This window comes from Cynocephalus volans, chromosome 1 (assembly GCF_027409185.1).
Source record: "Cynocephalus volans isolate mCynVol1 chromosome 1, mCynVol1.pri, whole genome shotgun sequence".
NCBI lineage: Eukaryota > Metazoa > Chordata > Mammalia > Dermoptera > Cynocephalidae > Cynocephalus > Cynocephalus volans.
Genome location: NC_084460.1, coordinates 278968604 through 278992815, shown reverse-complemented (window position 1 = coordinate 278992815; position 24212 = coordinate 278968604). Strand labels below are relative to the sequence as shown.

Sequence of the window (24212 nt, the reverse complement as noted above, 5' to 3'; positions counted from 1 at the left end):
AAACCTATATTCCTTTCACAGCTTGCCCTAAGGTTGGGCACAAAATGGCATTAGTTTTGTTCACCCTCTAATGGCATCTCTACCTGTATCTTTCTATTTAGCAATTTCCTATTGGCCAACAATGATTTGGCTTCTAATGCAACCAAATGCAAAGGAATTTGGGTAATGAAGATGCATTAACTAAAAATAAATCTTTTTTTAGTAAAGCCAAATAGATGAATTTTGTAATCCATTATAATGATTTTTCCTTCATCAATAATAAAAATTGGAATTTTTTAAACGGGATTTTGCCAGATTGGGCATTCTTATTTATTGAAAAGCATCGGATAGACTTAAATTTGATTTATATTTTTTATTTCCTTAATTCATTGTGTAAACTTGATTTGAAAATTCAAATTAATCAAAACAAACTTTCAAAATGAATCAATATATACCTTTACTAGACAACAACCAGAAATTCTAACTGGTAGAGACAGCTTCAAAGTATGATATGTCAGAAGCTTTTAATTTCCTAGCAATCAGTCTGATACAGATGTTAAATTTTTCTGACTGTAAATATGTACTGTATCATGTAGGGGATGAAAAAATAATTTTTCCCCTACCCTTCTGATTTTTTCAGTTGGCACAGACCCCTGTAACAAAAGACAGATTAACAGAAAAACAAACAGAAGTATATTAACATGTATACCTCATATTGATGGGAGATACACCAGGGAATGAGTAATTCTCAGAGAAGGCTTTGAATTCAGGCTTCTTCCTTCCTGTACCACTTTCTTCACTTAGAATCCCAAACTATTCCTCAAAATAAGGGGTTTCAAGCCTTAATGATATTCTCTCTCTGCCTTATTCCTGAATGAAGTTTAATTTTCTTTTGTATCATCTGGCTTGTGTTCCTAAAAGTGATTATCCCTCATTTTTTGAATACTTTTTCTTTGAATGTCCTCGAAATCAGGGATCATGTTATTGAATTGCTTTATTTATCACCTGGCAAAAAGGTACATTTCAGAGATCTTTGTAAATTTTTTTTTTTTTTTTTTTTTTGGTGGTTGTCCTATGGGGGGGTGGGATCTAAACACTTGACCTTGTGTAAATACTTTTTGACTACAACAAACTCATTTTCTGCATAAAAATCAAGTTTTAATGAATTATGCAAGTACAACATTCAAAATCTCAGGAGGAAGCCCTTGTTGTATTACTATTCTACAGTGTATGAAAACAAATCTCTTTCATTCTGGATTTGAAACTTAATCTTTTCCCTATTTGATGTATTTTTTAAAAAATTCTAAGTATCAGAGAACTCCATCACCTGAATAAATTTTTTAGTCTCTTCCTGGCTTGAGTAATTGAAAAAGAGGATATGACTGAACAGCCTTGCTCATTATGAGTTAGCCAAAGCTATCTATACAAAGTGAGAAATAAATGCTGGTGCAGCAGATTCTGATAAACCATACTTGATCTTGTGGTCACTCCTGGTTCTAGTAGAGATGCATAATAGAAGTGAGAGCATAAATTTTAGGGCATAAATTTTAGGTTGAGTTCAAATCTTAAGGAGCTATCTATATCTGCAAATTATATTCTTCAGATACCTTACAATTGATCTTAATAGATTATTTTAAAGAAAATATCACTAGTGATATACCTCCAAATAGAAAATGTAAAATGATTTCTTTACAAAAACATGGATTATAAAGAATTTGATTATATTTCACTTAAATAGCAGCCTGGCCGGTTAGCTCACTTGGGAGAATGTGGTGCTGATTTTAACACCACAGTCAAGGGTTCAGATCCCCACACTGGCCAGCCATGAAGAAAACAAAACAAAAAAATTTATTAGATAAAATGTGGTTCATCGATTGTGATTATAAACTTTTATAGAATGTTGCATGATAGTCTTCATTTCATTTATGTAGAACATGAGTAGTATATTATGGAAAAAAGCTGCTATCCTCTCTAATGTCAGTTGGAAAGCAATAAAAAAAAGTTTATTTTCAAAACAAAATCACAATTTTAAAGTTATTCTTTCTGTACTTTATTATTCTGTGAGTTAAAATACTGATTTTCACAAACATTTTAAACTTTTGGTATATTAAAAGACATTCCAAACCTTGTAAAATAATAATGATTACTATATTTTTATTCAAAATTTCTTCTAGGCATTTCAATAAATAAATAAACCATTTATATTAAGTAGTACATGAAGAAGAACATAAACCATGGAGCTACTTTAAAATATAAAGGCTGCATTATACAACTACTTGGAATATGATTGTACTTCCTTTCTTTTCCAAAAAGCTTGGTGCCATTTTTCACCTTAAGTCTTCTCTTTAAAAAGGAGTACATTGTTTGGAATTCATGTTGCTCTCTTAGCAAGGTTGGGTTCTTTGTTGCATTGACAGGATAGGGAGGTCTTGATTCATCTTTGCAAGGAACTAAACTATCACAATATATCACGCTACTACTGAAACTATTTTACTGGCTTTCTGTCACATCACAAATTGATTTAAAATACATTTGCCTTATAAAGGCAAAAATTCCATTAATGGTGCTTAAACACTGCATTAAACCAAATTTAGTGATATGTTTATTCTTCACACTTGCATGGACCATGTTTTTGTACTTTGGAGTGTCCAATTGTCTTCAATAATTTACTGCAGAAAAGCTCTTTCCTATATTTCTAAAATCTGTGACTCTAACTTTATGAATTTAAGAATAATGAGTCAGCTTACTCTTATATCTTACTATAATATATTCGTATGTATGTTCTATTATATTTATATGCATTTGAACATAGTTGTAATGTATAGTGGTTTTGTTCTATGCTTACTTAGCTGTAAATTTAAGTAAAGCACAGCAGAGAAATGCACACATGTACTGATTTATTGACAAAACTACAAACATATTTCAGCTTGTGGAAAATAAGATGATGTATTTATCTATTTTATTGTCTTATGAGGTCTATATTGGTATTCTTTATTTTCAAAAATCAATGACAACTTTATTTAGAAGACGAATGGATCAAATACCCTTTAAAACTGGAATTATCATTATTTAAAAACTGCTATGCTTGTCAACAATTAATACTTGAAATACAAGAAATAGTCATTTCAAGTAATATTTAATTTTTGAATAATTATAAAACACTTAGCAGAGTTGAGCTTGTCAAGATTGCTTGATCTGTGACGATGTTAGTGCTGTAATTTTATTTAAAGAGCTATAGTATATAAATGAGAACAGAAGGGGATATAGGACTATGGTTCTGTTTCATTCAATATCAAATTTATTTTCTGAATGAGCAGATACAATGATTACATTAATTCAATATTTTAAAAGATTATCTTTAGATATAGATTTTTTACTGTCTTGTACCAATGTCATACAATAAAAATTACCTTAAGTCTGAGGGTATCACTATTTAAAATACAGGGTTTTTTTTGTCTGCAGTTCACCTCCTGTGAGAGAATGAGTTAGATTTTATGATTCTCACCCAATGTTTCAACCATTTATTCTGGCACCCTATAATTCAAGACAGGAAATTTAATTCCTACTTGGAAATGAAATACAGAGGAGAAATTTCAAAGCAGCCACATTATCTATTGATCATAATGGGAGTTGGAGAAAACCTTGGTAGTTTTTTTTAAAGAAGGTATTTTTTTTCTACAGAGACAATTGTGCACTGACAATTGAAGTTAATAATTTTGTTTTAATTTTAAGAAATGTGGGGTTGGCTGAGTATCTCATTTTGAGTTTGGACGAAGCGAAGTATAATAATAGTCTGTCACATGTATGCTGTACAAACTGCTTTTATATAAGGTATTGTCATTTGATCTTCACAGCAACACTATGAAAAGACAATTATTATTTTTCCCATTTTAGAGTTAATAAAAGGGAAGCACAGGTGTAAACTCTGTGAGGACAGGGTCAGGTCAGTTGTATTCACCCCTGTATTTCCAGCACCTCACATAGTGACCGACATACAGTAGGCTCTCAAGAATCATTTGATAAGTGAGATTAATTGGAAAGATTAAATAAATGGCTTAACATGGGTACAAAAAGTAGCAGATGGGAGGGCAGGGCTCGAACTTACTCATAATCTTATAGATCCGAGAACACTAGTTGCCCTAGTTTTTTTCCTCTTCATTAGTAGTTAGCCCATTCCTTCTGTTTTCCTTTCTGACACCGCCTCCCCCACCACTGATGCTCACAAATTCTTCTAAAAATATGTATACATTTTGAAATGTATTTTTCCTTTTCTTTTTAAATACTCTTAACCAGTAAAAATAGTTGAAAAACAAAGGGTATCTTTCTTTTTTCTGCTCTTTCTTAGTATTGATAATTACTGCTATCACAGCATCCAGGTTCACCTAAAGCAATAAGCCAGAAAGACGTGAAAATCTTTGACACCGAGTCACTGAGTGTGAAAATAGAACTCTATTGAGCAGATAACATGATCAGAAAAAAGTTCAGGTAATATGTTTTGTCCACAAGGACTGTCACTTTTTGCCTCTGGAAGGATAGGCCTGCATTTCATGGGTTGGCTGGTTGATTTTGAGAATGAGACAATAGAAACCTAAATACCCAGCACCATCGCCTTTGCCCATCTTGTTCTGGTAGAAAAATGTTTTCCCTTGGGGGCAGGAAGTATTGGTTTTTTGATATTAAAAAACAAAAAAACAGAACTAGAAGCCTTTCTCACCCACCCCTACTAAGATAATACAAAAGATTGGATTTCAAACCAGTCTCTCACAAATCTGAGCTCTTATCTAGTATCACCTCTGCTAACAATTTCACTTTCCTAATAATTTCCAGGCTCCAGACTGCTGTGTCCTTTTCTTTCTGTCTTTTTGGTCACATTATGATGATCTATAAACAATGTGTGTGGCTACTTCACTCGTACAGGAGGGACCTGTTAGGACATGAAAGATCTTCACTTTTATACTCAGTTGCATAGCTAATTTGGCATATTCCAGGGAGCCAGGCCCATAAACCCATAGATTTCAGGTTTGTTTCCATTGCAATCGAATATCCTGCTAAAAAGCATTCCATAATTAAGGACTCTTGTTCTTAAAGTTCTCAGCAACTCCTGGAGCTTTTCACTGGCCGCTTTTTCTTGTTGCAAGTCCAGTCTCATGACATGTTGGCTCCTCTCTCTGCCCCTTCTCCTTTTCTCCTCTCTTCTTCCTTCCCAGGCCCCAAACCTGATTTCTCTCTCCTTGTCTCATGGAAAGTAGTTTAGACATTGCCTGTTGCTACTTTGGGTTTTGCTAATAACTCTTAAGAGCTAGCATGTTATCAAGAATTTTCCCAAACCATCACACACAAAAAAATATGGTCTGAAATGTTAAGATTAATGAAATGTTAAAAAGGCATTTGCCTTTTAAAAAATTTTTGATTTTACACACTTCTAGATTTTTCTTCAGCCAGTCAGGTTATATTATAATCATTTCAGTTACAACTTTATGTATGGTTGGTGGATGGTGTGGGGAGAGGAAGTAGATTGAATCTAAGCAGCACCCACCAAGGAGCCAGAAGAATTTAGTTATTTTAGAGGACTTGTAGAGCATAGATGATTTAGGAATCTCTAGAGGGAAAAAAACTTATTTTAAGCAAAGAGAAAAGAGATCGAGTTTGGTACAGAAATAATGTCACAGCATCAGAGGGCCAAGCTGATTTTTACCATGACATGATGTCTGCCACTGTGTCATTCATTCATTCATTCACTCATGTATCTATTACATCCCCTGTGCTGTTCTGGGTAGTGGGAATATAACAATGAATAGATAAGAATCCCTGCTCTCTTGGAACACGTATTCTATAAAGAAAACAGATAATAAATTAGATAAATAAGTTAAATATATAATGTGTTAGCTAGATATGTGTTACTAACACATAAAGAAGGGAAAATGAAGTAGGAAATGTTTCTCCAAACCAGCCCATTTGGACTTGCGATATGAATGTAAAAAAGCACAGCAAAACTGAGCTGATTTCATACAACACTTCTGAGAGATAATGAAGGCATAAGGCAACACGAAATTACACTCAGTTCAGAGTAGGCACAAAATTGGGGAAAAGGCATTCTCCCTATTTATTAATAGAGCAGTGTTGACATGGAGCACCTTGTAAAGGCAGAAGCTAGAGACAGTGTGGAATGGATAGGTGGTGAGGCCTGAAGCAGCGAGGAGCACATGACCTTAGAGTAGGCCAAGCATCTGAGCCTAGGCAGCAAAAATCATTGTGGGGCTCAAAGACAGAGGCTGAGAGGAGGGAAAATCTGGATGCTGTGCTGTGCCAATAGCACTATATGAGTAAGTGTGTTACCCAGCCTGAGACTTCTACAGGGTGGTAGGCAGGGGAGACACCAGACCTTAACAGGTAGATGCACTGATGTGCTCGTGAATGTTGAACAACTGGCTTTCTGAGTGTAGTTCTGACATATATGTTGGTTGATATCTGTGTTAAATTAATGAGTAAGACAAAAGACTTGTTTCTCGATGTGAGTGACTTGTTCGCTGAGTTGACTTTGAATACTGGAAGAATATATCACCAACTTTTTGTGCCTATTCACAATACAACAACAACAGACATGACATACTTTTTAAGTCTGACTTCTATTATTAACATTTGCTTTTAGTCTACAATAAACAGTCAACAAAACAATATATCAAGCCCTTATCTGTAGTATTGGTCGATATTCATGGTGTAAATACCATGGCTGATTTCAAGCTACCAAGGTGATGTCACTGAACACAAAGTTGGCAAGAGATTTGCAAGAGCACACCATCATATACTGTAGTATTTCTGCCACAGAGATAAAAAGGCATAAATAACATCAAGAACTCAGATAATAAGAAAATGTAAAATATTTAGAGTTTTGATAAGTTTTGAATATTTATTATCTTTGATTTAAAATAATCTAATTATAAGTTCATATAATATGATTTTAAATAATGGCTATGGTTAACAAACAGCTGGTAAAATTCCTGAACATTTAATAAATGGCACTTTTGAGCCCATATATGCCAACTACCGCATACCACTGGTAGATGCCAAGCTGTACAATTGTGGGTTCTTATTAATAATGTGACTTAATGTTTATTACCTGGCTCAAGTTGTCCTGAAAGGTAAGTTTTCTAAAAAAAATTATTTTCTTTAATTTTACCCTATTTGCTTTGATTGGACAGGGGCTTTTGTTTGAATATTTAAGTATCATATTTCCAAATCTCTCTTAGGGTGACATAATGAGCAAATAATCATCTCAGGCATTGTTTGTTGATTCCTGCTAGCTTCCCTGCCAGAAGGTGACTTTTCACTGATTTCTCCCCAAATTCTCGGTGTTCCTTACTGCGTTCAGCTATGTACTAACTCTAATTAATCACTACTATCTCTAATATGTGTTAGTTTGAGCCAAATGAAATTGCTGTTGTCTGACCGCTTTTGACCTACAAAAACAGTAATTTTATATGCTTCAATCTAATATCTTTGCTCTAGTCAAACTGGTGATGTTCCCCAGTCATTTGTGTGTCTGCATTCATGATTTTGCCGATTGGAAATAATCTTTTTCTTCCCTTCTACTTCACATTTCTGTATCTTCCAAGACTTAACTCCCACTTTCACCTCTCCCACAAAGCTATCTCTGATCACTTCAATCTTCATTAAGCAATGTTAAGCATTCTCTCACTTGACCTTTTGTGACACTTGTGCAGCAGCACACAATTGAACACTTTATAATCTGTCTCATTATTTGTATTGTTTCTTTTATAGTCCTGTGTGTAACTAGGCAGTAAATTCTCTGACAGACTTAGATCTTCTTCTGTTACTTAAAATGCATAAGTGTGTTGAAAATTAGTATGCATTCTGGTATATCAACTGGTTTGCCCTTAAACAATGTCCTTTGAAATTGAACTTAATTAAAACTGGTTGTGTAGGTACTTAAATGCTTGGGCTTTGGAGTCACGCAGATCTGTATCTATTTCCTTGCTCTGCTACTTGTAAGCTGTGTGTCCTTGAGAAAGTCACTAAACAACTTGGAGCCTCGTTTCCTCTTCTGTCAAATATGGTGATAGTAGTGTCTACATCATTGGCTGATTTTATAATTATATGATGAATCTGGGTTATGTAGACTCTTTTCTAGAAATTAAAACCAATGGAATATATTTTTCTCAACAATTTGAGTAATTCAGAGAAAGAAAAGACTACCATTGTATATGTGTGGCTTAAGAATTAAGGAAAAAATGTTGTTATAGCTGTTTTTACGATAATGCTTTTTGGTTTGACTCAACTTTCCCAGCTCCTAAATTAATAGCTAAAAAGGGCTCAGATTTAATTTATTTAGGCTTTTGAAAATGTCTACTACCTAGTTGACAAAGCCACTCATCATTTGAATTTTTCAATTCAAATAACCATGATTTTTTTTTTAAGGAATATTATAAAAACCACTGAAAAATAAATTATGAATGCATCTTATAATAGAATTACAATATCTTACACATATATAAAGCATATGTTTTTGGAGAGGCATAAATATTTTCAAAAGTGGAAACACACTGGATTCTTGTCCAGTTAAGTATCCATGCAAATACTGCAGTTCTTACTACTTAAGAAAAAAATTATCATTTTATTATTCTTGAATCTGGTTATTTTTGTATAGTAGTAAGTGCTAGCATTTATTAGGAACTTACTATGTACCTAGCACTTTGCTAAGTACTTCAGCTTATTTTCTTCACACAACAACATGAGGTATTTTCTGTTAACCTACTTCACAGATGAAAAAATATGTAAGCTAGTTTTTGAGACAGTGAGAAAAGCAACTAAAAAAGGCATATGCGAAAATATTGAGAAGAGATTTAATAAACTGTCTCTCACAGAGAGTAACTTTATAGCAAATAACTAACTTTTAATTCAGCCTTCTAAACTCTAAAATGTACTGCTGAAGGGTTATTAAAGGATATTATCAATACTAGTAAAATGAGTCCAATATGAACAAGGCATAATGTTTAAAACATAATTTTTATGGTTGGAAAAAAAAATAAAGCTGAAATGCACTTTGTAATTTATCATTGATTTTATGAATAATGATATAGTCATTCATTCATTTATTCCCATAATTATTGAACACAAATTGCATATGAGGCATTCTTAAATATCTTGGTTACTTCTCATTTGTCCTTTGAAAGAAACTTAAATTATTGCATGAATTTTGATTAAACTGATTACAAAATTTTAAAACACAATGGAACCCAAACTAGGGCCAATGCTCATTTCCTAAATGAACATTTTATGTGCAAACAAACAGCTGCTGAAATTCAACAGAATTTAAAACAAGCTGTTTGTAAATTTTACTGACAGCTGTTTTTGGTGATTTTTGTCAACAGAATTTTCCTGCTTTGCATCCCAGCATTCTTTTATTATGGTGTCCTCTCAAAAAATAACTTGCTTGCTTTAATCACGTTTACAGAGATTTATGACTTGATGCTTATTCAGTGGTAGAGCTTTTCTACACAAAATGTCAGTGAGCCCGTTATAAATTGCTTCTGGCATTCCTACTCTATCTTTTATTTGGCTGGGAGTATTTCCACCTGAAAGTGATAAATTCCTGCTATAACTGCTTTATGTGCTTCAGTAATTACATACAGAAAAAGGGGGTTTCTACGGAGGTGTCTCCTTAAAAATAGCAAGCAATAAAAGGCAGTGGAATGGGCTGAACTCTGAAGTGTATTGAACAAAAAACAATGGCCAGTGAAATATCTGTGTCACACTGAATTTGATAAATGATCAGGAAGTACAGAAGATACCAAAACCTTTAAAACAACTGCTGTAGGGACATATTAATGTAACTATATCTTTAGACTAGTTACTTTGGATCTTGTGACAGAAATTTGGCAGATGCCCACAAGAATGGAGTTAACATCCTTTCAAAAATCATCTCAAAACATCTAGATATTTCTAAAAACTCTGGTAATTTTTCACTAAATGCCAAGATCTATGTGACATTGAGACTGAGACTATATGTGCAAGTCAAAGAGACTGTGGTATGTCAGAACAGTTCAGTACAGTCCTCTGCAGCCAATAACTTTATCAATACATATAGGCACAATTGAATTGATTAAGAGTAAATCCACATTAATCATTACAATATCCATAGGTAGTGGGTACTGATTAGTTTTGGCCCTACCTGTTTGTTTGCTTCATATAAGCTGTCTATAGTACACAGGACAAAAATCACTGTTTTTAATTGCTGAGGCTTTTTTGCTCTGAAAGGAGCAACAAAATGATGTAAATAAAAAATCCCCAAGTTAATTAAACAAAACTTAATAAAGATTTTCATCATCAGGTCCTAATATCATGCTAAGAATGGTGTTAGGGATCCAGTGGATACTTTATTTGAGATGATACTAAAAGAGATTATGATCATTAGGTAGGAGTTAAGCTTCCTTTCAGGGTTATTGCATCGTATTTGCAAAGGAATTACTATAGCACGTATTTCTATTCCAATAGTCACAGAATGACTGGCTCCTCCTTGCTTAGAATATGAATGCTTTCATAAGAAAATTTTCAAGCAAGGGTAACTGGTTTAGTGCAACTCAACAATGCTAACACTGGTCCTAAAAAATGGGAAATCATATTGTGTACTTTTGAGTTAGCCTTAATATATGTATTAAAGTTCAGTACAGTCCAATGTGAAGGGCTTTCCATTGGCTGTACTGCACAACTGGTTTAGGATAGTTTCATAATCTGTAATTCCTTTCTCACAACAACCCTATGAGATTGGTATACATCAATCCTAAATTTACAAAAGATGAAACTAAGTTCCAAGATAGGTTAAACAATGGGCCCATTGAAGCACTCCTAGGAAATGGCAGAGCTTGTTTTATAATCCAGTTCTGCGTCTGCTTGACTCCAGAGCTCTGTGCACTTAATCATTATGCCACATTGGATTCCAGAAAAAATAGCACAAAGCATATGACCTTAACTTAGGTTAATAGCTTTTTCACAAAGGAAGTCAAATGCACAGAGCAGATACCACAATCCTAGATGCTGGGGTAGTTTGTTCCATTCCATCAATATTCGATTGCTACTTATCAATTGTTTTCAAACTGAATTTTTTGAGGGGAACTCTAGATTTTAAAGAGGTCATTGCAAACAAAATTTATATCTGACAAAGAGTCAAAATGGTTAATCCCATTTTATGAAACCATAATTAAAAGCCAGAGAAGAACTAATCTAAGTGCTGGAATTTGTTAGATATCCCCATACTTCATGGGAAGTTAGTCTAGGTATTATAGATGTCCCATTTTTCTTGTTATATATCCAAGTGAATATGAGGAAGGTGTAATACTTTGTGAAACACTTCACAGCACAACAGAAGTAAAAACATTAGTGCTACAACTAATTGGTTAATTAGTTATTGCTATTAGTAATTGCTACAACACCATGTTATTTAGCCTGTAGATCGGGAAAGAGATCCAGGCTGAAGATGCCTTTGTAGCACAGAAGCCCCACAGAGAATAACTGTTGCAATGCTTGTCTTACAGATGGTAACACTGAGGCCTGCAGAGGACATAGGTCTCAACCAACAACCTACAAACCCTTAGAGGTGAAAGGCCTTGGAGAGAGAAGGATAGGTAAATAGGCTAAAGCTAGTTAAATTGTATGTCTCAGAATCCCCCCAGGACCAGTGTTACCCTGGGTGAGGATGAATAATTTTGAATAAGGTACTTGGGAATACTGCTTAGCTGAAAGAGATTAGACTAGGAGTGAAATTGAGCAACAAACCTAAACTTTTATGTGCAAAGGAGGTCCTTGCATGGAATCTCCGAAATGAAAATAAGATACCATCTACACCTTTTTAAAGTGAGAAGAGGATATTGTTAATGCCCTAAACTAAGGTTTTACTAAGACCCTATAGGTGAACTGGATTTCTTTGTAGAACTTTTTCTCTGGGAGAAGAATTTCAGGATTTTACACATTCTTGGTGTATCACATCGCATCCTGGGGAGGTTGCCCATTCTTTACACACATACATACACAGATATGGGAGAAGGAACTGGCTCCTGAAATTCTGGATCCAGGGCTGGGAGAAGTTGATGGAAAAACACACATGGCATCTCGGCTGAAAGCAAAGCACTAGCAACTTAGCTGTAGTAGAGCAAGGCTGGAAGGAAGTAAAAGGAATGGAAAAGTTGCAGATGGGAGAGTAACCTTGCTTATTTACGAGTTTACCATAGCCATTATTAAACAGCTACTAAGAATGTCTTGAACCTTGGGGAGAGTTAATGGGGCAATGGCAGAAGAAAGGAAAACAGGAAACTGAGAGAAGAAAGAACTGTTTGCATCTGTATGATAATTCATTTAATAGCATGGTACAAATAGGCCAATTACAATTGTTTGGTCCCCAAAGTGTTTTACCAAAATGTGAAATTTTCATTTACTCTGATCACAGTTAAATTGTGCCCTGATTAAAAAAGCATCTGATAAAAATGTTCAGTGTTATCTTTGGAAAGTAAAGCATTTACAGTACTGATTATATATATAATTATCTTCATATTAGCTACCATTTATTGAGTACTTAGGATGTACATAATTTTACATTTAATCTCATTTAATCTCCAAAATCTACATGATAAATATTATCATCCCTATTTTGCAGGTAAGGAAACTAATGCTCAGTAAGCTTATGATGGCTTAAATCACAAAATTACTCAGTGGAATTGGGATTAGAATGTGGGACTATTTGATTCCTGAAATCCTCAATTTACTCCATTGACATCATAGTGTCTCTCCAAATTTTAACAATTTGAGTTTTCTAGAGTTTGATTTCTCCAAAGCTCAGCAAAGAGTAAGCAATGACTTGACAGGGTTAATAATAAAATACTATCTTCTTGGGTGCCTCTGAGTTTTAAAAAATATATTTGGTTAGTTTATGTGCTATCAAAGATCTAGTTAAAACACCTTATAAAACCTTACTTAGTTTTACTCACTCCTATTAACCAAATGTTTGATTTTAGCCAACACATTTAAACTCCTTGAACCTTCATAATTTGGTGGAGCCATTAAGAATCAAAAAGATCTGAGTTAAAATTCTGCCTCTGTCACTATCTGTACCTGGGCAAATAAATTAAGATCTATTAGCCATACCTACCTTCTCCTGTAAAGGACACTATCTTAGCCCTGGTTGCTATCACAAAAGTCTGGGTGGCTTAAAGAACACACACTTATTTCTCACAGTTCTGGAAGCTGGAAGTCTGAGATCAGGGTGCCAACGAGGTTGGGTTCTGGTGAGGGACCTCTTCTCCTGCCTTCTTGCTGTGTCCTCACATGGTGGAGAGTGACCGAGCTCTTCCTCTTTACAACACTAATCCCATCATAGGGGCTCCAACCTCATAACCTCACCCAAACCTAATTACTACACAAAGGCCCCACCTCCAGATACCATCACATTGGGGGTTAGGGCTTCAACACATGAATTTGGTTGCATGAATCTACTGTTTTTTTGGAAAACTGGCCTGTTTTAGAGTTCAGTTTGACTACCTGGCACCTAGCATGAGTGACTCCATTCTGGTTTGGTCTGGTCTGCTGGAGACTAGTGTAGAGTCCAAAACAATGGCTTCCTATAAATTTTATTTAAGCTAGTTTTTGAAATAGAGGGGGAAACACCGATATTCACATATTATATGTAAAGGAGTACAAACTGTGGTGATAGGAAGCACTTGACCGAATATAGGTGTGGGACCAGAAAAACCTCTGAAAGACTGAATCTGAAGAATGGTTCCAAAGGGAAGCCCTCAGGCAAGGGGTAGGGCTTTCAATGACCTGAAAGAAAGCCCTGTGGGGGTGGGACAGTGATGGCTGGGGAATTTTTGACAAGACACTGGTGTAGGCCACCTTAATCAAAGAATAGTGAAATACCTTTAAAGAGTTTTAGGAAGGGAGTGCCAAGATGAGTTTTGTGTTTGGGAATGTTTAAGATGGCTACAGTGTGGCCTGAGGCTCGGGTGGACACAGGGACACCAACTGGAAGGCTATGGCAAACATCCAGGAGGAGGAGTCGGCAACTCCCGCCGTTGTGGAGTGGAAACAGAGAGAAGTGGGTAGATTTGAAGAGAAGTTGGGGGAAAAAATGCAAGAACTTGGAAATGGAAGCGGGGGGTCAAGGAATGAAGGGGATGCTCCGCAGGTGTTATCTGTAAATATAGTGATCAATAAAAGATCCTTATGAGGGTAGACACACTCTTTAACAAAGACCTTTTTTGAAATTTATATTTTAAAAGTAACCAGAACTTTTTAAAAATATGCTTTTGAGAAGGTATTTGTAACTAGTTAAAATTAGATAAGAAATCTTTATTTTTACTCGGCTCTTACACCCCACAGCTGGGGGACAGGAGGAAGAAAAGAGAAAGTTACTTTCTTAGGACTAAAGAGGGTGGTACCTTGGTTGTCACGGGCAAAGCTTTTTCAAGTAGAAAAGTAGTCAAAACAGCACTTTTTGTAGATAACGCTCAACTAAAAGTTTCTTGGTTTGTGATTTTTCCATCGGTTAGGTTTAGCGGAGGGCCCCTCGTATCCCCGCTCCTGGAAAGCGGAGACAGAAATCCTAAACTTTATGCTTCAGGCCATTCGGTCCGGCTTAAGGCCCCGCCCCGCTTCCCGCGAATAGCCTGCACGCTACCACGGGCGCGCCCCGCCCCTCAGATCCGCGCCCCAGGACTTTGGCGCGTTTCGGCCCCCACCCCGCCCCTTAAGCCCCGCCCACCCGGCCTGCTCGCACGGCCCCGCCCCTCGGGGCTTGGGCGTGTCTCAGCCGCCCCGCCCAGTCCCGCGCTTCCTGCACTCAAGCTGCCGCGACCCCCTGGAGTCCTTCCGGCTGAGACGCTGGGCTCACTCGGCCGGGGTCGAGCCGCTGAACCGGGGCGTCTCTGTCGCTCGCTGCCGTGCCCGTTCGGCTTCCCGCTCTCCGAGAAGTCTTTCCCGCGACGGCGGGGCGATGCCGGGAAACCGGCAGCCAAAGATCCGCTCCGGGAACGAGCCTCGTCCCGCGCCTGCCATGGAACCGGCGGGTCGCGTGGCCTGGGCCAACAGCCGCGCCGCGCTCGACCGCTTGGAGAACCTGCTGCGCTGCTCGCGCTGGTAAAAATGGAGCTTCGAGGGGGTGATTGCGAGGACCGAGGCCCGAGCTGGGGTCGCCCCAGTCTCGGGCGCGTGGGGGATCTTTTCAAACTTCCCGTGCCCTCCTTCTACTCCCGCGCAGCAGTCGGGCCGATGTGCAGAGTTAGGACCCACCTGCCCAGGGTGCGGGTGTGAATTACCCGCTCCACGCCCCCACGCACAGCAAGCCGTTCCGGGCAGCTGCCCAGCCTCCTATTGCACCAAAGCCAACTAAAACGGTAGTTGTGGAACTTTAGCGGCTGAAGTAACCGTCCGGAGGTGTGGCTAAATAGTTTGAATCTGTAGGGCTGGGGTGGGGCTAAGGCTTCTGCACTTCTGGAAGGGCCCCGGTGTTTGCGATGAAGGAAATCCCAGAACCTCACTCCCAGGACCCCCGAGGGCCTCTATCTGAAGCAGCTGTCACTCTTTGCTGAACTGGCCTTTTTGACATTTTCCCCGTAGCAGCTTTTAGGGTTGGGGTGGCATGTTGAGGTCCCCTTGTTAGGGGTAGATTGAAGACTATTGTGAAGCACTGCCATTCTATTTCTTAATTCCTTGGTTTGGTCAAAACTCTGTATGGCCTGGGGGGTCCAGCTTTTAGAGCTGCTATTTATTATCATTTTTGCTTGTTTTCCGTCATGCTGTTATAGCAGTGTGGACGTCCTCTCAGCGTTTTCATTCCACCTGAAGACATGTAAAGTCATGCACCGCATAATGACGTTTTGGGTCAAGAACTACCGCCTGTACCACAGGTGGTCCCATAGGGTTACAATGGAGCTGAAAAATTCCTATCGCCTAGTGACAGTTGTAGTCCTTGTAACATCACCACGTTGTAGCGCAGCGCATGACTCAAATAGGAGCAGTAGGCTACATCATACAGCCTTGGTGAGTAGTAGTTTCTCCCACCTAGGTTTGTGTAAGTGCACTCTATGATGTTTGCACAACCACGAAATCGCCTAACGTTGCGTTTCTCAGAATATATCCCTCTGGTTAAGCAACGCATGACTATTTTCATGAGTGGTACTCCTTGCTGCTGCTTTTCTTGTAGCTCTGTATGAAAACCATGCAGGTTTATAAAACCCAAGAAGGGTTTATCTCACTTTTCTTCTAAAAGCATGTATTGATCACCGGCTGTGTGCACAGCTCAGTATTTCTGCATTAAGATCACTCTGGCCGGTTTTCTTTTTGCTTGTAGCTGTCAACGATTATAATTCTATTTTGGACTTTTTTTCTTCCCCTCTCTGATTTCCAACTTGCAGAGTTTAGTTACTTATACATTGTGAAGATAGACATCAGTAAGTAGGCCCAAACTTCTAATATAGCTCATCCAATTGGTGGGAGAATGATATTGAATGCCAGTGATTTTTTTTTTTTTTAATCTTAGCTGTTTCTTAGAATGCATATTTTCACATAGAGCTCTGCAAAGTTTTTTCTGTAAAGGGTCAGATGATAAATATTTTAGGCTTCACTGGCTACAAATAGTTTTCTGTTCTTGTTATTTTCTTTTATTTGTTACTTTTTTTTCATCCATTAAAAACGTGAAAACAAACAGTTTGCAGAACTGTTTTAAGAGGTAAAATGTTTAAAAATCCTTTTTGGTGTAAAATTTTATATCATACGGGGTTTAATATTTAGAAATGATGTTCCTTGCCTCTCTTGTTATCCATGCATGTTTGGCACTACCTACTGAATAAAGCATGGCCAGTTGCACCTTACCCAAGGGGGAAAACATTGTTTGTACCTCTGCCTTTACCCTTATAGCTGCTGATATCATTGCTGGAAAGGAGCGACTCAGGATGGTCTGCTTCTTGCTTTTGCTACCCACTGTTCAAAGCAGTGTTACATTATTTGAAATTGTGTCAGGATGTTCTTTTACAGAGTTTCAGAGTTCTACCAATGGGCTAGTTATTACCCCGATTACCCTCACATTCAGCTTGCAGCTGTCATTTATCTCATGTTCCCAGCTGTCATCTGTCTTGTGTAGCACATTGGATCTGTTTTGCAGCAAGCATTACTTTCTGGTGTGGTGGATTGGCTACATAACACAGCATCGTTTCTTGACCTTTAACAAAAGTATGGCTTCAAGGTGAAGCTGATGTTCCAGGAGCCACATTCGACATTTGTGTTAGGGCCAAGCCTCACAACCAGACAGAAGCTATTTAAAGTTTGGAAAAATGAGACAGGAAGACAGTATCATTTGAGAGGTTGGCAGAAAGCAAAATAATAATGTGTTCCTAAAGGAAACAGGAAATGGTAATAGGAGCTGCGGTGTACAAGCCCCAGGTGTCATATGACTCTTGTTTTGTGAATTAAAATAATTAGGTACCTCTTGGCGTACTTTGGGGGGGCGGGGATTTGGCATCTATGATGATTATAACTTAAGTCTTCTTTAGTCAGCTTTTAGTAAGAAGTTAAATAGTAACCTTGTAACTTTTAGGGTAGGTGGTTTTTATTTTTTTCTGAATTATCTCTTGTCATTTCAAAAGCATTCAAGATTAATTTTGTATTTACTTGTATTTTGAGACAGCATAGCTTAGTAGTTAAGGGCATGGGTTCTGGAATCAGACTTCCTAGCTTCAAATGCTGGCTCATTGATTTTGGGCAAACTATTTCATCTTTGTATGCTTCCTTTTTTCATATGCAAAATGAGTTTCTCCCTTACAAGGTTGTTATGTGGATTAAATGAGTTAGTAATTATAAGATACTTAGAGCAGTGCCTGTTATGTACTAAGTACTATATAAATATTTGTAAAATAAAGGGTAGCTTTCCTGACCCCAGCATTTAGCTTTTGCCTTTTTTTCAGGAGTTTTGTATGTTTGAGGCATTCTTACAGGCCAGTGATCTTTAAGTGGTTTGATTGCTCCCTTGGGTTTGCTCTGGCCCTAGATAGTCATTAGAACAACAAGAAATCTCTGAGGCACTGATGATGTGTTTTCTCCCTTTAAGGTGTGAATGCTTTATTATAAGGGAAAAAATGTACATATAGTTTAGGGTAAATTATAATGAAGGCTAAGGGGATGGAGAGAAGAGTACTTGGGTGGGGCCAGTGGAGGAGAGCCTTTTGGACTTTTGAATTGGGCCTCAAGGTATGGATAGATTTTTATTAATGGAGCCAGGTATGGGATTATTAGCACATAACACTATGCTAAAAAGAATTATAGAATAAAGAGGGTCAGGTTGGCAAGGAGTTGAGACAGGGTTAATCACAGAGTGATTAGTAGCCTAACAATAAAATATTCAATTGGTTCACATAGTTATGTTCTCAGGGAGAGGAATTCGTGTAGCTTTCCTGGAACTCCAGTGCCCTCATCTATAAAATGAGGAAATGTACTAGTTGATTTTTTTAAGGCTTCCTCCAGTTTGCGGATTCTATAATTATTAGTGTCCATTGGATGTAAAATATTGCTTAAAATTTTTTTATTGAAATTAAAGTACACACAGAAAAGGGCACGGATCATTGGTGTTTAGCTTGCACCATATCCTCCAAATTAGAATGTATTTATTTGTGGGATTTATTTATTTACATAGTATTTTGATTGGTTGATTAATGTCTCTCTCCTTCAGTTATGCTACTCATTTCATAAAGACAGGTTCACATTCATAGTGTCAGACATAGTTTTCTTAGTGTTTGTTAAATTAACGTATGAAAGAATTTAGGTTAAGGTAGGATCACAATTAACGGGCCTTTGCAAGTGGTAATACCAGATGGATCTAGTTAATTGACCTAAATTGCCAAGAATCCTTCATAGGTTCTGGGGTTAATTACCTACAGTAAGCAGCGACTAAGGCCTCAGGGCAGATGTAGAAGGTATAGGTCTTTTCCTCTGGGATTTAGAGCTAGAACCATGACATGCACCATCCCATTACAGGCATACAAAGAGCTGGTGTCATATAGGGCTTGTGACTGCTAGAGAGAGTTACCAGACACAGTGAGTACCCTTTACACTGTCCTCCATAACATCAGGGATGGCCTTATAAATGAAGTTATTGTTATATAGGTCTGGGCTCAGAGGAGAGATTTTAGTATGGGAGTGGAAATTTTAGAGTCATCTACATAAGAATGGTGATTGAAGGTGGTAGAGTTTTGGAAGTGGGTAGGGAAGAGAGTATAAAGAGGCATGCCTAGGTTTGAGTCTTTAAATGCAACATTTGAATGTCAGGTGGAAGAGGTGAAGAGCTTTGAAGGACAGACTGGGAAGATCTCTAGTTACGTAGATATTGTTTTGCTTTGGAGGAAAGGGAATAGAAGACAGGATAACCAACATTATTTGAATCAGGTGTACATGATATCCTCTGTGGCTTGTCTGTCTCTGGCAGTAGATTCTATCACTATTAGTCACTAATAGAGTTCTATTGCCTATTTGACTTTAGGAATATTTGACTCATTCATTTAACATTTGTTGACACTAAACAATCAAGATGTGATTTTTTATTTTTCCCTTGTGATTTACTTGAATATGAAATAATTGTACAAAATAAGATGCTTCCACACCATTATCCGTATACCTTACTTGTTAAAGACTCTGTTTATTCTCCTAAAGATCAACACAACAGTGTTTAATTGCCTGGGAGAGCTTGTGCATTTTGATGTTAAATGCATTGGTCCAATACTTAAAATACTTTGAGGATTCTCTAAAATGTAAGAGTACTATGGTAGCTGTTCTTGCCTAGTATTAAATAGCAGTTGATATCTCGTGGAAGCTTGGGGAGCCATTCAGTTAAGAGGTAGATATATACCTTAGTATTGTAATCTCAATTGTGTTTACTTTCTTTTTTTTTTTTTTTGCAAAGAAAATTTTGTATCAATAGGATCTTTTTTTAATTGTTTATTCTCACTATCTAATTCTTCTCCAAGTTATAATCCTTTGACTCCACCAGTCTTCCCAAATCAAGTACATGTGATGTTACAGAAAATGACTGCAGATAGAAAGTAGAGTAGCTGAATTTTCAAGGTACAGAAGTCCTGTTACCATACGAATGGCTTTTCTTATTCATCTGAATTTTTTTCTTTCTAATAATACATATATCAGACAGAAAATAGGGTACAGATAAAATAGAATTGTTGATACAAATGTGTTTTTGTGTGTAGTCTTTCATTTGGTTCATTCGCTAAAGATTTTTAAAAATTCTATTATTCATCCAGCTTCATGGTAGGTAGGTAATGGTACGTTGGGAAGCTCAGACAAAATGAAAGTCAAGATCTCTTGTTTATAGGACTGTAATCTATTTGGAGGCAAGAAAAATAGAGCATCAGGCAGTTACAATACAAAATACTTATTTTTCAGCATTGAATTCCAGAGCCCCAACTAGATGCCATCTTTCTTCTCTGGAATTTTAGAGGGTTTTGTACCTCTCTTAAGTGAAATATTAATTTGGCTTGTGTAACTACCCAGCTAGATTATAAGCACCTTAGATAAGAGTGTAACGTAGTCACATCAGCTTTGTTTTCTTTACATGTCTGGTGCATGGCATGGATTTTGGATAAGTGATGGCATGGACACTAAAATCCAAGTATCCCCATGCTTATTCGTTTATTGTCATTTTTATTATACCATCTCAAACAATATTTGGGTAATGTGTTGGGCTTGTATAGTTGGGAGGAGGAAATGTGTTGGGCTTGTATAGTTGGGAGGAAGAAGTGTATTTATGCTGGGGAGAACAGTTTGAGCAAAGACATGGGACTGGAATTGGACATAAGATCTTTGAGAATTTTTATAGATACTGGCCTGCCCAGAGCAGAGTTTTCTTGAGGAGCAATGAGAGAAAAGGTTGCATGGCTTGGGTATTACCAGATTGTGATGAACTTTTTAATACTAATTTTTTTTTAAAAATAGATGCATATGTGAAAGAATTAAAATAACAGTATATGGTCATAACATATTTGTTAAATGAATGACAGATAGGGGCCGGCCCGTGGCTCACTCGGGAGAGTGCGGTGCTGAAATGAATGACAGATAAGTCTGAATCCTTCTCTGCAATTATCACCATTATCAGTTTCTTGTGTATCCTTTATAAGAGGTTTTTATATAACTATTACATACCTCAGATGAGAGGATACTATACAGCAGGTACATATGTTGTGATTTATTTAACCATTTCCTTGGTGGTAAAAATTTAGGTTCTTTCCAGTTTTTTGCTCTAACAAGCAGTGCTGTGGTGAATATCCTTGTCATGTTCCTTTACATGTAAAATTTTTTTGAGTTAAAACTATATGTGATCATAGTTGACAAAGTCAGTAGGGCGAAGACTATAATGGAAATATTCTTGCCTCATCCTTCACTACCCATGGGTTCTGTACTTCAAACACAACCTCTTTTTTTCTTTTCTTTTTTTTTAGTTTTTCAAGCATTTACCTCTGCATTTCTAAATAATATTTTATATTGCTTTTTATGGTTTTTCAATTTTTTTTCATTTTAGACATTATTAACTTCTTTACTTCCTACTCTCGAAGATGAGTTTTCTTATTACCTATTACCTCTTAATTTTGTACTGTTGAAGATGATTAGATACAGAATTCAAAGTACAAATTTTTTTTTTTTTTAAAGATGACCAGAAAGGGGATCTTAACCCTTGACTTGGTGTTGTCAGCACCATGCTCTCCCAAGTAAGCTAAACGCCATCCCTATATAGGGATCCGAACCCATGGCCTTGGTGTTGTCAGCACCACACTCTCCCAAGTGAGCCATGGGCCGGCCCCTTACAAAATAATTTTTAATTATTGTTTTGAAGGCCTCGCTCCACTGTCTTGTAGCATTCCTTATTGCCCTTGGGAAGTCTTATGCCTTTCTGATTCCTTTTTTTAAAAAATATGACATTTTAATTTTGTTATTTCTTAATCCCTGGAAGCTTTTAGAATCTTGTCTAGATATCTTTAGTATTTCCAAGTTTAATTTTTGTAAGTATCTAGTGGATCCGAAGGATAATTTCCTGGCAGTGGAATAGTTTGAGTTAAAGTTGGGTGCATTTAAAATTTTGATAGATATTTGCTAGTAGTAATAAAAATTCTTTTATTCCGAGGTATCTTCTGAGCTGATAAACTTCTAGCTATTCTCAGAAAATCTTTGGCCCAGATCAGTGCCACCCTCTGTAGTATATCTACCCTTTGAGCTCTTCCACTGAAGTTCTTTTGAAATTGGCACTACCCTCTCCAGCTTGGCTATCCCACTTGTCTCTCTGCTGCCTCCCCCAATAGACACATGGGCATGTACTTCTCATTTACATTTGTCATGTCTTTGCTCATCTGTTAACAACAAAAAAATATATTCTAGCTTACTAATTAGAATATTTAGTACAACTGATCAATTATTCATAGATACTAGATCATTGCTGATTACATGATTACGTCTTACTGCTAGAGTGAAGGGTAAGAACTATGGAGAAAGGGTTCAGAGTAATCTAAGGAAGGAAATTTAAAGTTTAGAAGCAGAATCAAGGCATGAGTCCAGTATTGCCAGAGAAATTCAGAAGGCTGTGGTCTGCATAATGGGGTGGGGGTATGCCTCCATGGAGAAATTGGAAAAGCAGAAGTTAAAGAAATGCTGAAATAGCCAGATAAATGTGCTGTAAGATAATTCAAACTTAGTAGAAGGAAGGATTTCCAGAAAAAAGGCAAAGTCAATGTTATTTCACAGTGTGGTCAGGGAGAATGAGGACCAAAAATGCTTTGGAGAGCAGTTTCAGTGGAGTGGAGGGAGTAAAAGCCCTGGGGATAAGGAGGTGCGTTAGCTGCTATAGAGTACTTTTTCAAGAACTTTTATGTGTTCAAGAAAGGGAAGAGCTAGGGCAGAAGGAAGCGGCAGGATGGAAAGCAAGTTGAAGGAGACATTACCTGTGCATGTTTAGATGCAAGTAGAAGAAAGGCAACTACAGCGATGAGAATCAAGGACTATAGGAGACTGGGAAGCTATGGGAGCTAAGGCAGAAGAGCAGCATGTCTTAAGAGGGAAGAATGATTGAAGAAAATCTTTCCCCTGGGACTGGATGGAGGGGTAAGATTACTGATGAAGATGTGGGACTGTGTTTAGGTTGTGAAAAACTCACACCCTTTAGCTCCATAAAGGTTAATGAGGTTTAGGAACATGGAGATCATTTTGAATGGTCGTCTATCTATTCATTTATTTGTTTACTCATGGAACATGTAATACATCACTTTGGTTGAGATACAGAAATGAAGAAGCTACCAAACAAATTAGGGTATGGCACAGAATGCACTGAAGTAGCTAACTCTGTGGCCTGGGCAGAATAGGGACCCAGGACTGAATGGAGTTCCCTCAAGGTGGAGAGCAACCTGAAGGTGGAGGTTTGGCCAGGATGATGCAATAAATGATAGAGGAAGGATTTTGTTATGGGAGGTGTGATAACACCACTTTTGAGATCTTAGAGGCAGAGCTTACAGGGAAGCAGAGTTCAGCACACTTGATTGGGAAGAGGAGGTTAGGCTTGGTAGGTCAAATAATGAACAAAAATAGGAACAGCATGAACATTGTAAAAGAGATCATCATAATTGCCAAAATCACAAAAGTCATATTTTTATCAGTATGTTCTACATAGTGTGATAGAAAAATTAGATATTGTGAGTTTTTAAAAGTAATGGGTTTTGTAATGTCAGTGAGCACTGTTTTCAGTATCTTGAGAAAAACATGGTGGGTGTACATTCTGTTTATAGCACTCTTTCTGAAAGCTCAATTTCACTTTGGTGTTCATATCTATTAAAATGTGCAGTGTGATACTTTTGATTTTTCAAGAGATGTGGAGAATGTTTTTATTGATAGGTGGCATGTGCACAGAGGTAATTGGATGACAGTGGTGTAAATACGTAAAGGTCCTAGGGTCAGTGTAATAAATAACGCACAAAAAATGTTCATCCTTTAAAGCCTTACTTTTCTGGTTTGCTCTTGCTACATTAGCCCCACTGTAATGACTTGGTGTGTGTTTTTTAGTAATTACCATTACCTTCTTAATACTGTCAAATGTAGAATATATACTGATGGACAACATTGGGAATATTTTTGTCTCTTTTTCTCTTTCCTCAATGCAGTGAATCTCATTCAGTCTGCAGACTGCCAACCTGATG

General features: G+C 37.1%; 1 protein-coding gene across 3 annotated transcripts in view; it reads left to right on the top strand.

Annotated features, from left to right (window-relative positions):
• The first annotated feature begins 14956 nt into the window (after positions 1 to 14956).
• The window catches only part of BARD1 (BRCA1 associated RING domain 1), a 76447-nt gene continuing 67191 nt past the window's right edge, over positions 14957 to 24212 (top strand). For all 3 annotated transcript variants that reach the window (XR_010024240.1, XM_063106031.1, XM_063106019.1), the window contains exon 1: positions 14957 to 15120. Coding sequence is in view for 2 of the 3 variants with exons in the window: in XM_063106031.1 (XP_062962101.1) it covers positions 14978 to 15120 (143 nt within the window). In the remaining variant the exon portion in view is untranslated. The remainder of the gene's footprint in view (positions 15121 to 24212) is intronic.